Consider the following 16621-nt stretch of genomic DNA (forward strand, 5'->3'; position numbering starts at 1 on the left):
AAAGGGAGGGGAAGGCGAAAAAAAAATTAAAAAAAAAAAAGAAGGATAAAGAAAAATGAAGGGTGGAGGGGAAAGGGTTAGTGTAACAGAATCACTTCCCACTCTGCTTGAGTGCTTCCATCATATACAGCTTCCTCCAGTCTGAAGATAAATAGATATCAGATATTATAGCCGCATATTGCAACTAAAAACTAGGCAGGACTCGTTTGGCTGCAAAGCTGGAACACATTTATTTGAACAAACTAACGCAGAATATATACACCATTGGAGGACATCCCCCAGTTGGTCATATTACCCTAATGATACAAACTGCAAACAGGAATATAATTAGAACAACAGACATATACTATGTCTAGTTGTATAATAAACATTATGTTAATTAGCCACCTGGATGGTTTCATTCCAGGTCAGACTTGCCGACTTGTACAATACTGAATACAGTGTACTGGACAATACACATTATTACAAGTATAAACACATCCCACAATGGTTTGCTTAGCAGACAGACAAAAGGTGAGTTAATTAGCACAAATAGTAATGGGTGAAAGACCCTAGGAGGTACACTAGAGCTACTTGCAAAAAACACATTGTAGCAGGCAACCCCAGACAGGTGGCTTGCTGATGACATCAACATCTGCTATGAGTCCCATAGTGTGGAGCAGTCCTTGCTGGAAATATAGCATATAGGCCCTTAACATGGACACCGGGCTTAGAGTCCCAGAGTCTGTGTGCCTTGGGGAGACATGAACTTGAATCCAAAGTAACAAGACCACTCCACGTATACCCCATACACTTTCCAAAAAGTAGTGTTCCCTTAAATGCCAGGGCCCATAGTCAGTGGGTAAGATAATTGCTCCCATTCCTCTCCAAAAGCCCCTGTCCCGGCTAGGTCTGTCCCAGTTAGAATTTTGAATTTTATACGGTGGGGTAGGGGAAGCCAGTGAAGCGATTGGCAGAGAGAAGCAGCAGTCTTGGATCAGTTAGTAAGGTGTATTAGTCTACCAGCAGCATTTATAATAGACTGAAGGGGGGATAGTCTGTGTGAGAGTCGGCCAGTGAGGAGGGAGTTGCAGTCGTCGAGGCAGAAAATAACCAAGGAGTGAATAAGTTGTTTCGTGGTGTCGTTAGTCAGGAACTGGCAAATTCTGGAAATGTTGCGGAGGTTAAGGCGTAGCCAGTGATTGGATGTGGGGGCTAAAGGAGAGGTCAGAGTCTAGGATTACACCCATCACCCTGGCCTGTGTGGAGGGACCAATGGTTGTGCCGTTGATCCTAATGATAAAGTCATGGGGAGGGGATCGGAGAGGAGGAAATATTACAAGCTCAGTTTTAGAAAGATTAAGTTTGAGGAAATGGTGTGACATCCATACTGTTATGTTACACCCAAGCACTTAAAACCGCCCCCCAAAACTTGGAGTTCCTTCTTACAAACATAAGCAACATTTTGCTGGTGCATATATAAGAAAAAAAGTTTGATTGCACTACATACAGGTATATTACATAACGCTGTGCATGCCAGAGTGAGAGCAATCATTCTACATCCATTATTCTGGGTTACCTCTACACAGAGGACCTGGAAAGGCTTTTAAAGCGTCATATAGAAGACATTTCCCACACTCAAGGCACTAATACACCTCAAGGGTTGTGTGGGATCCCTGATGTACAGGAAGACAGGACTTCAGTGAGGAACAATTCCCTCACTCAGGACAGGAAAGTGGCTTCTCCCCCGTGTGAGATCTCTGATGTTTGGAAAAACTGGACTTCGCTGAAAAACATTTCTGGCACTCGGGACAGGAATACGGCTTCTTCTCTGTGTGAGATCTCTGATGTGCATAAAGATTGGACTTCTGTGAAAAACATTTCCTGCACTCAGGACAGGAATAAGGCTTCTCCCCCGTGTGAGACCTCTGATGCGTGGAAAGACTGGACTTCTGTGTAAAACATTTCCCACACTCAGGACAGGAATATGGCTTCTCCCCTGTGTGAGATCTCTGATGTCTGGAAAGATTGGGTTTCATTGAAAAACATTTCCTGCAAACAGGACAGGAATATGGCTTCTCTCCTGTGTGAGACCTCTGATGTCTGTAAAGATTGGTCTGCACTGAAAAACATTTTCCGCACTCAGGACAGGAATATGGCTTCTCCCCTGTGTGAGATCTTTGATGCATGGAAAGAGCAGACTTCATTGAAAAACATTTCCCACAACAAGCACAGGAATATGGCTTCTCCCCTGTGTGAGATCTCTGATGTTTGTAGAAATTAAACTTCAGCGAAAAACATTTCCCACACACAGAGCAGGAATATGGCTTCTCCCCAGTGTGCAACATCTTATGTTTTTCAAGATTGGATTGAACCGAAAAACATTTATCGCACTCAGAACAGGAATACGGCTTCTCCCCAGTGTGAGATCTCTGATGTTCGTATAGATGCGAGGTCCATGAAAAACATTTCCCACACTCAGAACAGGAATACGGCTTCTCCCCCGTGTGAGACCTCTGATGTTTGAAAAGTCCTGATTTTTGTACAAAACATTTCCCACACTCAGAACAGGAATACGGCTTCTCCCCCGTGTGCAATCTTTGATGTGTGTAAAGATGTGAGGCCCGTGAAAAAGATTTTCCACACTCAGGACAGGAATACGATTTTTCTCCTGTATGAGATATCTTATGCTCATTAAGTTTTGATTTAACCAGAAAACACTTCCCACACTCAGGACAGGGATATGGCTTCTCCCCCGTGTGAGATCTTTTATGCACATTAAGTTGGTATTTAAAATGGTAACCCTTCCCGCACTCAGTACAGGAAAACCTCTTCTCTGTTGGAAGGACGGCAACATCCCTCACAGTCTGAGGTTCCTCAGGATAAGAGGAATACGATGGTCCATCTACACTGTGTGGTGCCAGATGGACATTTGAGGTATCTGGGTTTTCTTCTGGACTATACTGTGCGATGTCCTCATCTTCTAGAGAAAAAGTGAGACAATCCTCTGAGGTTTTCCTCATCTCCCGTCCATCTCCTAGACAGCTCCTGCAGTCTCATACCCTCAGCAGCATGTGGAAAACAAACATGCCGGGTATTGGGACTGCATGGCCTGTGGCGGGTGACGTTATATCCGGCCAAAAGTTGTTTGCGGCTTCCAGTTCCGGCCACGAACACTGAAAAGGAGCCAGGCATGGGCTGGAGAGGAGCCATACAAGCTGTAGAGACAGCACAGGCTCCGGAGGTGACACAAGGATGGCAGATGCAGAGGACCTAGACTGCACTGCTCCAGCAGAGACCAGCTCCAGCCATGTGAAGGTAAGGGGAACCTAGGGTGGAGCTCCCCTGGCCTGAACCACCAACCCCCCCCGCCCCCCCCTATCATTTAGGGCTAAGGGAGGGGGGGGAGTAGGTTAAAGACCCTCATGTGTCAGAGGGTGGATTCATAGGGCCCCTGGTGAGGCAAGCCCGAATGAAAGTGTTGCACTCCTGCAAATGTGCGGGGGAAGGGTACTGTGTATTAATGGTATGGGGTTTTGTCTTATGTCTTTTCAGAAAACAGAAAAAAACAGGGTCTCTCATGTTTCAAAAAAGAGGTGCCCTTCCTGTAAGGTTACCCTTAAAGATACCTGGGAAAAGGCATTATGCAAAGAGTGTATTAGTAAACTAGTACAAGAACACTCTTCAGAGCAGGGTGAGCTAGCAGCATCGGTTAAGGAATTGTCTAATACTTTAGAATCCTTCAGAACCTTTTTTGAAGGGTTCCAAATGCCACAGCTTCAGACTGCTCCTCCGACAACTACGTTACCAAAAACACAGGCAATACCCTCCACGAGTGCAGGCTCTTCAGTAGCCCCTAGAGAGGAGGTGGAAGAGGAGCCTGACTGTGCAACATCTGGCTCCCAAGAGTCTGAGGGGGAAGCCCTGGAGGGGGATTCCAGGAAGCCATCCCGATACAAACTCTCATTAGATGAGGTAGATCATCTTTTAGGGGCCATCTATACCACACTAGGTATACCAACGGAGAAGAAGACATTGTCACTACATGATCAAATGTATGAGGCCCTATTGGAACAGGAAAAGAAGAATTTTCCTGTTGATGAGGTCCTTATAGAGGCTATTAAAAAAGAGTGGCAGGAACCTGAAAGAAAGCCATTTTTTTCTAAAGCCTTAAAAAGACGATTTCCCTTCTCAGAGGATCCAGCATCAGTATGGAACAAGATTCCAAAACTAGATGCGGCCTTCTCACAAGTGTCGAGGCACACGGACTTGGCCTTTGAGGACATGAGGGTTTTGTCTGAGCCAATGGATAAAAGGATGGACTCCCTGTTAATAAAGTCATGGGACTCAACCGTGGGTAGCCTGAAGCCAGCGATGGCGGTGACGGTGGTAGCTAGGAACGTAGAGTTCTGGTTAAACCAATTGCAGGCTCACATTGAGGAAGGTACTGCTAAGGAGCAGATCCTAAATTCATTTCCCACGCTGCTGCGAAGTCTTGCGTATATCGCAGATGCATCAGCAGAATTGGTGCGAATGGCAGCCAGGTCCTCCGCCCTAGCCAATTCCACTAGAAGGGCATTATGGCTTAAGACATGGCAGGGTGACTGCGCGTCCAAAGCCAAGCTCTGTGGAATTCCCTTTACAGGGGATCTGCTATTCGGACCAGGGTTAGAGAAGGTGCTGGACCGAACGGCAGATAAGAAGAAGGCGTTTCCACTGAAACGTAAGGCAAATTGGAAACAGCCACAACAAAATAAGAAGAGGCAAAGAGGGAATACAAGACCCCGATTTACAGCTCCCAAAATGGAAACCCAGAAGAGACCTTGGGTTCAGAGAGGGAAAGGCAAAGGGGGGGCGATTTTTCGTCCTCCAGAGCAAACCCAAAAGAAATGACAGAATAGTCGCAGTGGGGGGGAAGACTGGGGGCCTTCCTTCCACAATGGGAAGAGATATCTTCCAACAAATTTATTTTGAGAACAATAAGGGAAGGATATCGTTTGGAGTTCTCAAGAGCACCCCCAAACAGATTATACATCACCAAACCCCCAAAAAACAAGGAGAAGGCCAGAGGATTAATGAGATCCTTAGAGGAACTCCAGCAACAAAAGGTGATCATCAAGGTACCAAGGGGAGAGAGAGGGCAGGGTTTCTACTCCCACATATTCGGAGTGCAGAAAACTTCAGGGAAGGTCAGACCCATCCTCAATCTCAAACCTCTAAATTTATCTATAACCTACAAAAGGTTCAGAATGGAGTCCATATATTCAGTAAGGGCCCTACTGCCCCCAAATTGTTATATGGTCTCCCTAGACCTAAAGGACACATACCTGCACTTTCCGATACAGCAGGAGTGTCAAAAATTTCTAAGGTTTGCGATAGAGACGGGAAGAGGAACCAGGCACCTTCAATTTCAGGCTCTACCCTTCGGCCTCTCCTCATCGCCCAGAATTTTTACCAAGATTCTGGCCGAAGCTCTGGCACCATTACGGGTCAAAGGCATATCTATCATAGCTTACTTGGACGACCTTCTCATGTTTGCAGAGTCGCCCCCCGGAAGTTACTAGAAAACCTCAGCTACACACAGAAGTTCTTAGAAAGTCTGGGTTGGCTGGTAAATTTGGAAAAATCCAATTTACAACCCAGTCAGCAAATAATATACTTGGGGTATGTCATAGATTCAGCGCAACAAAGACTGTTTCTTCCCGAAGAAAAAATAGGGAACATTCAGAAGGAAGTAAGCTTATTACAAGCCAATATACCGTGTGCCATAAGGCAGATAATGTCAACACTGGGACTGCTAACATCTGCGATTCCAGCGGTCCAGTGGGCAGGCCTACATTTCTGGCCACTGCAGGTGTCCCTGTTAAAAATATGGGATCACAAGCAGGAGTCCTTAGACACCAAGGTTCTTTTATCAGCAAGGGTGAAAGGAACCTTATGGTGGTGGAGGACTATAGAGAACATGAACAAGGGACGGCTGTGGAATCTACCCATTTCCCGAATACTAACCACAGACGCAAGTGGCGTAGGGTGGGGAGCGCATTTAAGCACTCAGATAGCACAAGGCACTTGGGAGAAAGAGGAGAGGAGGAGATCATCCAACTGGAAGGAATTGAGAGCAGTATGGTATGCACTTCAAACCTTCCAGACAGAGTTGGAAGGTCAGCATTTACAGGTCAGGTCCGACAATGTGTCAGTGATCGCCTATATAAACAAACAGGGAGGAACAAGAAGCGGAGCCCTGTGGACCTTAGCAGAGGAAATCTTGAAGTGGGGAGAAAGAAACCTACTCTCCTTGTCAGCAATCCACTTGAAAGGGGATTTAAACAAATTGGCAGATTTCCTCAGCAGGAAAAAGGTGAGAGAAGGCGATTGGGCGCTAAACCAGGAGGTATTCGAGCAGATTGCTCACAAGTGGGGAACACCTCAGGTGGACTTGTTTGCCTCAAAGGAAAACAGGAAAGTCAGAGCATTCTTCTCCCTGGAAAGAAAGGACGGAGCGCTCGGGGTAGATGCGCTGGCACAAGCATGGGCATTCAGCAAATGCTATGCCTTTCCCCACCAATACTCCTACCAGCGGTAATAAGAAAATTACGTACGGAGAATACAACACTAATTCTCATAGCGCCCTATTGGCCCAGGAGACTGTGGTTCTCTATGCTCAGAGAACTCGTGGTAGAACCCCCCTGGTTTTTACCGATCCAGGAAGATCTACTCTCCCAGTGTCCAGTACACTGCCCCCAAGTGGAAAGATGGAACTTGGCCGCATGGTGTCTGAGGAGAAGTTGCTAGAAGCGAAAGGGTTCTCAGACCGTCTAATAGACACAATGCTGAAAAGCAGGAAGATTGAGACACAGAAAATCTACCAAAAGTATGGAAAAGTATGGAAAAGTGTTTCAACAGATGGTGTATAGACAAAAAATTCAATACACAAGGCTCAGTGGCAGTCTTGGAGTTTCTACAGGACGGGATAGACAAAGGACTAAGTCTTAGCACGCTTAAAAGACAAGTGTCAGCACTTTCTGTTTACCTGGAGAAGAGATTAGCATCTGATCCATGGGTAATCAGACTCTTTAGATCACTGAGCAGACAAAGACCGATACAGGGTACAGTTTTTCCAAAGTGGGATCTGTCATTAGTGCTGCAAACTATGACAGCACACCCCTTTGAACCACTGGATAATTGCAACCTGAAGATGATGACGTTTAAAGCAGTTTTTTTGGTGGCAATTACTACAGCTAAAAGGGTCTGTGAGATAGAGGCCCTATCAATCAGGCCTCCCTTTTTTCAGATTTTTCCGGATCACATAATTTTTAGAATGGATCCGGCATTTCTCCCTAAGGTGGCCTCGAAATTCCACAGAGGCCAGGAGATTGTGTTGCCATCGTTTTGCCCAAATCCTTCTAAGGAACAAGAAGTAAAGTTCCATAGTTTAGATGTAAGGAGATGTGTTTTGCATTACTTAGAAGCAACCAAAGATATTAGGAAGACGGATTCCTTACTTATTTTGATTTCTGGAGTAAGGAAAGGGCAAAAGGCCACAAGACGTACCATAGCCAGATGGCTAAAAGAAGCCATTGAACAGGCTTATAGGTTAGGAGGTATGCAGGTCCCAGAGGGTATCAGGGCACACTCCACCAGGGCAATGGCTGCGTCACAAGCAGAGAGAGCTGAAACAACGCCGGAACAGATTTGTAAAGCGGCAACTTGGTTCAGCTTTGCCACCTTTGTAAGACACTATAGAGTGGATCTTTGGGCGGCTAAAGATCAGACCTTTGGACACAAGGTCTTACAAGCCGTGGTCCCGCCCTAGGGGTAAGTGCTCGTTTATCCTCTCAGGTGGCTGTCCTGAAAGATGATTAGGGGAAAAACGAAGTTACTTACTGGTAACGTTCTTTCCCGGAGTCTTTCAGGACAGCCGGGTACCCACCCAATTGTGTATCAAGACATAGAGATTTCCTTACAGGAAATGTGATACAATGAATTGTGTTTATCATATATTCTTGTGTCTCCCCAGCGGACTGGAGGTGCTCTTTAAAGAACTGAGGAGCCAGCAGGGGAGGAGGAAATTTATACAAGCTGGCGCAGGTGTTTTCAACAGAAGGGAGGAGCCAAGGTCTCAGGTGGCTGTCCTGAAAGACTCCGGGAAAGAACGTTACCAGTAAGTAACTTCGTTTTTTCTTTATTTTTAAAGTGGTGTTCTGGCCGAAATTATACTTTTTAAATAAAAATACCCCTATAATACACAAGCTTAATGTATTCTAGTAAAGTTAGTCTGTATACTAAGGTCTGTTTTGTTAGTTTATAGCAGTAGTTTGTTATTTTATAAACTTACAGCAGGCCGTGGCCATCTTAAGTGTGGGCATCTGAAGCCAGACTGCATTTCTTCCTGGATCTCATCCTTGAAGATCTCGCACATGCTCAGTGCAGCACAAGCAGTGTAATAGGTTTCAGGTCAGGTTTCCATAGCAACGACAGTGTCAGAGGAAGTTGCCGCCCCCTTCCCAGAAGGCATTGCAAACAGGAAATGATGCGATGGGCCGCGGCCAGGGAGGAGGAAGTGAAAAATGAATACAGCAGATATACAGTAAGTGCTGAGAAAAAAATACAAAAATATACAATTTGTTTACAGTGCACAGTTTAGTGAGGGATGATGAAGAGTTGTAAAAGTGGGTGGAACTCCACTTTAAGCAGCCTGGTGCCGGCAATTGTAACCGCGAGTCATTTTAAATGGGATTTTTTTCTTTAGAAATGTCAGTTTTGCTGTAGCATGTTCTGTATATGCTACAAATGCGCCACTTTACAGGTAGACTAAGGGGGCCCCCAGGCACGATATTTAAAGGAATAATTCATTTTCATTGTTGCACTTTAAGCATCATAAAAATCACTGCTCCTGAAAAAACAAAAGCACTGCTCCTGAAAAAACAATCGGTTTATTTTTATTTTTTTATTTTTTATTGATACATGTCCCCCAGGGCAATACCCAGATCCCTTTACCCCTTTTAAGGCCAATCATTTGCATATAATGCCATTTTTTCCTTTCTTTTTTTTTATAGGCACTTTTTTTATTCAGCTGTCAGCTGGAAACCCATTGACAGCTGATGACTCTTCGGTTGTTAAGGATGAGGCGGCTCGCTTCCCGGCTCTGTTCCTTAACAACCAGCTTACACTGCACCCTAATTGGGCAAAGCTTTGCCCAATCAGGGAATAGAATGCACTGTGCAGCACTCAGTGCATTGCAGGGTTTTCGTCAGGGTGAAATGTTCGGCCCAAACTCATGCTCTGGCCGCACCACTTGCCCATCCCTAGCCAGCTGTCCACAGTTAGGATGTCGACACCAGGAACCTGGAGACTAGAGAAGAACTAGCCCTGGTGAGGACAGTGCTGGATCCCTGAACAGGTAAGTGTCCTTTTATCAAAAGTCAACAGCTACAGGATATGTTGCTGCTGAATTTTAATAGTTTTTTTTTCTAGAGAGATTCCTAATTGAATGTCACTGCTAGTCCAATTGCATTCTTATTCCAGGTCTGTCTCCTTCCCCTACCTACCTGCTTGTTCACACCACTTGTGGTACAGGAATGCATGCAAGAACGGCCATTTTCCTGTACCACAAGGAGACTCATTGCCCTCTGCACATGTGTTCAGTTGCCACAGTACCATGTAGTTAGGTCAAATGCACTTTTTAAAAAAATCATGTGTTCCCACATGTTAGGCAGCCCATTTAAATGAATGGGCTGTGCAAAAGAATATTCAAAAATACCAAATTCTGGCACTCAAAGCAATTTAGCTAATTTTGATATTTTCTTGGGGGGGGGCCTGTCAGGTAGGCTGTACAGGGCCCGTAATACCTAACAACGGCCCTACTTGTGTGAATGTCATTATTAGAACAGTGTTTCCCAACCAGGGGTTCTGCTGCAATTCACCATTGTGGTGGATGTATATCTGTCCAATTCAAAAAGATATACATCGGTGATTACCTCCCTATTGTGCCACATCCCTAAATGCAGACCTTTGTAAATTCCCCTCAGGTTTGCACCTTAAAGGCACTAAATGCGTAACACATAAAGTAGAAAAACAATACACATTTTTTATCAAATAGACATGAATAAAAGCATTAGCATAGAATGTACATGGCCTGTTAGCTAAAATTACACTAACAAAAGGAGTGATGATGAGTTGTGACAATACTCCACCCAACGCGTTTCAGAGTATAAACATCTATTTCCTCAGGGGTATAGGATATTGATCATTTATCTATAATATAAATACAAAAATCAAATATTATAATATATAATATATATATTATATATTACACATACATACACACACACACACACAATGAGTAATGGTTCCCAAACTTACACATACTCCAATGGTGTATACACCATTGGAGTATGTGTAAGTTTGGGAACCATTACTAGTTCATCATTGTTGGTTTTATGGTATTGATTCTTGTATTTACTGTATATTAGGGTTGCACCAATACCACTTTTTTAAGACAGAGTACAAGTACCGATACTTTTTTAAAAATATCATGTGACAGTGGCACTAATATGCAGCACTGATGGGCACTGATAGGTGGCACTGATGACAGTGTGTCAGTAGTTTTTTTTTTATTTATAATTTTTACAATTTCATTTTTTAATTTTTTTTCTTTATTTTTTTTTATATATACATATATACATATTTACAATGCTTTCTTTTTTCTTGGGGGGGGGGGGGTGAGTGGACATTGTCAGTGTTTTTTTTTATTATTATTTTTACAATTCCACTTTTAAATATTTATTACGTTTCCTTTTTTTTTATCAACCCTGTTGGAGCTTTGGTGATATGTCGGGTCTAAACAGACCTTTGACATCTCCCCTTTGAGACAGGGAAAGGGACTGAGGACACAGATTACCCAGTCCCTTTCTCTGCAGCCTCAGCTGCACTGAATATGAATGGAGAGGAGACAGAGGCTCCTCTCCATTCATAAACTGAAGCAGAGTAACACAGCTTATGATGCTCAGTTATGATTGAACAGTCAGTGATCACTGACTCTGTGCATTCAGAAAAGGTAGCTGGTAAATGACATATATACCGGCTCCTTCCTCCGCTCTCCATCCTGACAGTTCTGGGGAAGGGGAGGGTGGAGGAGGACAGAGGGGGACCAGAGGAGGACACAGGGGGAGGACGGGGGGAAATCGGAGGAGCACACGGAGGAGGACACGGGGGGGAACTGGAGGAGCACACGGAGGACAACACGGGGGGAATCGAAGGAGCACATGGAAGAGGACTCGTGGGAACCAGAGGAGCACACAGAGTATGACACGGGGGGAAATCAGAGGAGCACACAGAGGACATGGGGGAAACGGAGAAGCACAGGAGGGGAAACATAGAAGGACACGAGGGGGACCGGACTGGAGCACACGAAATACACAGAGGAGGACATGGAGGGGGCCATATAAGGATACATGGGACAGTCAGAGACGATCGGTGCAGCGGTGGGGGGAGTTACAATCACTGATCTCCCTGTGTGGCTTTTAATAAAGTAGCTGAGAGGGCTGGGGGGAGGGGGAGAAGAGGCTGTCAGATGCTTTATTGGAAGCTATACAGGGAGATCGGTGATTGTAACGCCCCCACCACTGCACCGAAGGTCCCCGACTGTTCAGGTATCGAGTCAACCATCGGAGTACTTGCATGAGTACAAGTACTCGTGCAAATGCTCGGTATCGGCACCAATACCGATACTAGTATCGGTGCAACTCTAAATTATATTATATATTAATGATCAATCTCCTATACCCCTGAGGAAATAGATGTTTATATTCTGAAATGCGTCGGATGGAGTATTGTCACAACTCATCATCGCTCCTTTTGTTGGTGTAATTTTAGCTAAAAGGCCATGTACATTCTATGCTTATGCTTTTATTTATGGTCTATTTCATAAAAATGTACAGTATATTGTTTTTGTACTTTTAGTGTTATGTATTTAGTGCCTTTAAAAGTCCAAACCCAAGGGGAATTTACAAAGGTCTAGATCTGTCCAATGGACACTGACAGTGAGTACTGACAAGGGGCATTGATACCCGATGCCTCCCCTGTAGTTCCAGCTACTGTTATATCACTGCAGAGGGCGGAGCGGGACTAGAGGAGGGTGTCCAGCGTGTGAGAAGCATCTGCTCTCATGCTCTCATCAGTGGCTATGAATTCCAGCAGATGTGGAATGTTGTAATGAGATGAGATGAGCACAATAGGTGACATGTGCACAGCATACCTGGAGCTGGACCACCTGGACCCCCGTCCAGAGCACTGCAGCATTACAGGCTTCCTCACACCACCGTCCAGGATACTATGCAGCATTACTGGCCTCCTCAGACCACCATCCAGGACACTATGCAGCATTACAGGCTTTCACACAACACAGTCCAGGAAACTATGCAGCATTACTGGCCTCCTCAGACCACCGTCAAGGACACTATGCAGCATTACAAGCCTCCTCAGACCACCATCAGAGCACTCTGCAACATTACATGCCTCCTCAGACCACCGTCCAGAGCACTCTGCAGCATTACAGGCCTCCTCAGACCACCGTCCAGGACACTATGCAGCATTACAGGCCTCTTCAGACCACCATCAGAGCACTCTGCAACATTACAGGCCTCCTCAGACCACCATCCAGAGCACTCTGCAGCATTACAGGCTTCCTCACACCACCGTCCAGGATACTATGCAGCATTACTGGCCTCCTCAGACCACCGTCCAGGACACTATGCAGCATTCCAAGCTTCCTCATACCACCTTCCAGGACACTATGCAGTAGGGATGAGCCGAACACCCCCCTGTTCGGTTCGCACCAGAACATGCGAACAGGAAAAAAGTTCGTGCGAACACGCGAACACCGTTAAAGTCTATGGGACACGAACATGAATAATCAAAAGTGCTAATTTTAAAGGCTAATATGCAAGTTATTGTCATAAAAAGTGTTTGGAGACCTGGGTCCTGCCCCAGGGGACATGGATCAATGCAAAAAAAAGTTTTAAAAAACGGCCATTTTTTCAGGAGCAGTGATTTTAATAATGCTTAAAGTCAAACAATAAAAGTTTAATATCACTTTAAATTTCGTAGCTGGAGGTGTCTATAGTATGCCTGTAAAGGGGCGCATGTTTCCCGTGTTTAGAACAGTCTGACAGCAAAATGACATTTTGAAGGAAAAAACTCATTTAAAACTACTCGCGGCTATTGGATTGCCGACAATACACATAGAAGTTCATTGATAAAAACGGCATGGGAATTCCCCAAAGGGGAACCCCGATCCAAAATTAAAAAAAAAAAAAAAAAAAAATGACGTGGGAGTCCCCCTAAATTCCATACCAGACCCTTCAGGTCTGGTATGGAATTTAAGGGGAACCCCGCGGCAAAAAAAAAACAGCGTGGGGTCCCCCCAAAAATCCATACCACACTCTTATCCGAGCACGCAACCTGGCAGGCCGCAGGAAAAGAGGGGGGGACGAGAGTGCGGCCCCCCCTCCTGAACCGTACCAGCCCACATGCCCTCAACATTGGGAGGGTGCTTTGGGGTAGCCCCCCAAAACACCTTGTCCCCATGTTGATGAGGACAAGGGCCTCATCCCCACAACCCTGGCCGGTGGTTGTGGGGGTCTGCGGGCGGGGGGCTTATTGGAATCTGGAAGCCCCCTTTAACAAGGGGACCCCCAGATCCCGGCCCCCCCTGTGTGAAATGTAAGGGGATACTTACCCCTACCATTTCACTAAAAAACTGTCAAAAATGTTAAAAATGACAAGAGACAGTTTTTGACAATTCTTTTATTTAAATGCTTCTTCTTTCTTCTATCTTACTTCATCTTCTGGTTCTTCCTCCGGCGTTCTCATCCAACATCTCCTCCGCGGCGTCTTCTATCTTCTTCTCCTCGGGCCGCTCCGCACCCATGGCATGGGGGGGAGGCTCCCGCTCTTCTCTTCTTCTCTTCTTCATTTTCTTCTCCGGGCCGCTCCGAACCCATGCTGGCATGGAGGGAGGCTCCCGCTGTGTGACGCGCTCCTCGTCTGACAGTTCTTAAATAACGGGGGGCGGGGTCACCCGGTGACCCCGCCCCCCTCTGACGCACGGTGACTTGACGGGACTTCCCTGTGACGTCACGGGGAATGCCACAGGGAAGTCCCGTCATGTCCCGTGCGTCAGAGGGGGGCGGGGTCACCGGGTGGCCCCGTCCCCCGTTATTTAAGAACTGTCAGATGAGGAGCGCCGTCACACAGCGGGAGCCTCCCTCCATGCCAGCATGGGTGCGGAGCGGCCCGGAGAAGAAAATGAAGAAGAGAAGAAGAGAAGAAGAGAAGAAGAGAAGAAAAGAAGAAGAGCGGGAGCCTCCCCCATGCCATGGGTGCGGAGCGGCCCGAGGAGAAGAAGATAGAAGACGCCGCGGAGGAGATGCTGGACGAGAATGCCGGAGGAAGAACCAGAAGATGAAGGAAGATAGAAGATGAAGGAAGATAGAAGAAAGAAGAAGCATTTAAATAAAAGGAATTGTCAAAAACTGTCTCTTGTCATTTTTAACATTTTTGACAGTTTTTTAGTGAAATGGTAGGGGTAAGTACCCCCTTACCATTTCACACAGGGGGGGGGCCGGGATCTGGGGGTCCCCTTGTTAAAAGGGGGCTTCCAGATTCCAATAAGCCCCCCGCCCGCAGACCCCCACAACCACCGGCCAGGGTTGTGGGGATGAGGCCCTTGTCCTCATCAACATGGGGACAAGGTGTTTTGGGGGCTACCCCAAAGCCCCTCCCAATGTTGAAGGCATGTGGCCTGGTACGGTTCGGGAGGGGGGGGCGCACTCTCGTCCCCCCCTCTTTTCCTGCGGCCTGCCAGGTTGCGTGCTCGGATAAGGGTCTGGTATGGATTTTTGGGGGGACCCCACGCCATTTTTTTTTTTTTTTTTTGGCGCGGGGTTCCCCTTAAAATCCATACCAGACCTAAAGGGCCTCCCACGTCATTTTTTTTTTAAATTTTGGTTCGGGGTTCCCCTTTGGGGAATTCCCATGCCGTTTTTATCAATGAACTTCTATGTGTATTGTCGGCAATGCAATAGCCACGGGTAGTTTTAAATGGGTTTTTTCCTTCAAAATGTCATTTTGCTGTCAGACTGTTCTAAACACGGGAAACATGCGCCCCTTTACAGGCATACTATAGACACCCCCCAGGTATGAAATTTAAAGGGATATTACACTTTTATTGTTTGACTTTAAGCATTATTAAAATCACTGCTCCTGAAAAAACGGCCGTTTTTAAAACTTTTTTTGCATTGATCCATGTCCCCTGGGGCAGGACCCGGGTCCCCAAACACTTTTTATGACAATAACTTGCATATTAGCCTTTAAAATTAGCACTTTTGATTTCTCCCATAGACTTTTAAAGGGTGTTCTGCGGCATTCGAATTTGCCGCGAACACCCCAAATTGTTCGCTGTTCGGCGAACTTGCGAACAGCCAATGTTCAAGTCGAACATGAGTTCGACTCGAACTCGAAGCTCATCCCTACTATGCAGCATTACAAGCCTCCTCAGACCACCTTCCAGGACACTATGCAACATTATAGGCCGCAGTTGTTTCTATTTTCCAATCAAGGATTGAACAGTGCTCCGTGAGATGATCAAAGCTTGGGATATTTTTTTTTAACCTAACCCTGCTTTAAACTTCTCCACAACTTTATCCCTGACCTGTCTGGTGTGTTCCTTGGCCTTCATGATGCTGTTTGTTCACTAAAGTTCTCTAACAAACCTCTGAGGGCTTCACAGAACAGCTGTATTTATATTGAGATTAAATTACACACAGGTGGACTCTATTTACTAATTAGGTGACTTCTGAGAGCAATTGGTTCCACTAGATTTTAGTTGGGGGTATCAAAGTAAAGGGGGCTGAATACAAATGCCCCCCACACTTTTCACATATTTGTAAAAAGTTTGAAAACCATTTATTATTTTCCTTCCACTTCACCATTATGTGCCCCCTGTGTTAATTTCGTCAACGAAAATGTTTTGGCCAAAGATTTAGTCAGCGGCATTTTTACAGTGACTAAAACCAAATGCAAAGTACAGCACATTTTTGTCCACTGAGGAAAACTATGATGAAAATCAGATTCCTTTTTCGTCAACAAACAAAATGGCAAGGAGGGGCGTTTACCCTCGTGAACTAACTTTCAATACAAACGCCCCCCACATGCTTCGCCTACTTCCGCAATCTGCTCCCAGCAAGCACAGTGCTACCGTGATAATAATGCCAGTGCCAGATAGTGTGAGAGCGGCACTGTGCAATGGATTACAGGCCAGTCAGGCTGAGGCTTCCCAACTCCGACTCCCGACTCCTCCTGACACCGCGCCAGGTGCCCAGCGTGGACTGTGTGAGTGTACACTTCATCATTGACTGTATAGTAATTGTGGTACATTACAGCAGGCCTGAGGCCTCCCCTCAGACCACCATTCGCCCAGAGCACACTGTGCAACTGTGCATTACATGCCTCCTCTGACCACTAGCAGTGGCATGCAGGGCACTGTGGATTACAGGCCATCCCTCAGACCACTATGCAGCACTGTGCAGCATTACAGGCCTACTCAGACCACCATCCAGAGCACTCTGCAGGCCTCAGACCA

The 16621-nt window shown here is 45.9% G+C and overlaps 2 protein-coding genes across 2 annotated transcripts in view; one reads left to right on the forward strand and one right to left on the reverse strand.

The window, feature by feature from the left end:
* Nucleotides 1-16621, forward strand: part of LOC141121985 (uncharacterized) — a 641331-nt gene that overhangs the window by 581223 nt on the left and 43487 nt on the right.
* LOC141121983 (uncharacterized) overlaps nucleotides 1-16621 on the reverse strand; it is a 289647-nt gene that overhangs the window by 107346 nt on the left and 165680 nt on the right. Inside the window, 1 exon segment of the mRNA XM_073611768.1 lies at nucleotides 1793-2584. Coding sequence (XP_073467869.1) covers nucleotides 1793-2584 — 792 coding nt within the window.

This window comes from Aquarana catesbeiana, unplaced genomic scaffold (assembly GCF_042186555.1).
Source record: "Aquarana catesbeiana isolate 2022-GZ unplaced genomic scaffold, ASM4218655v1 unanchor236, whole genome shotgun sequence".
NCBI classification, from domain to species: Eukaryota; Metazoa; Chordata; class Amphibia; order Anura; family Ranidae; genus Aquarana; species Aquarana catesbeiana.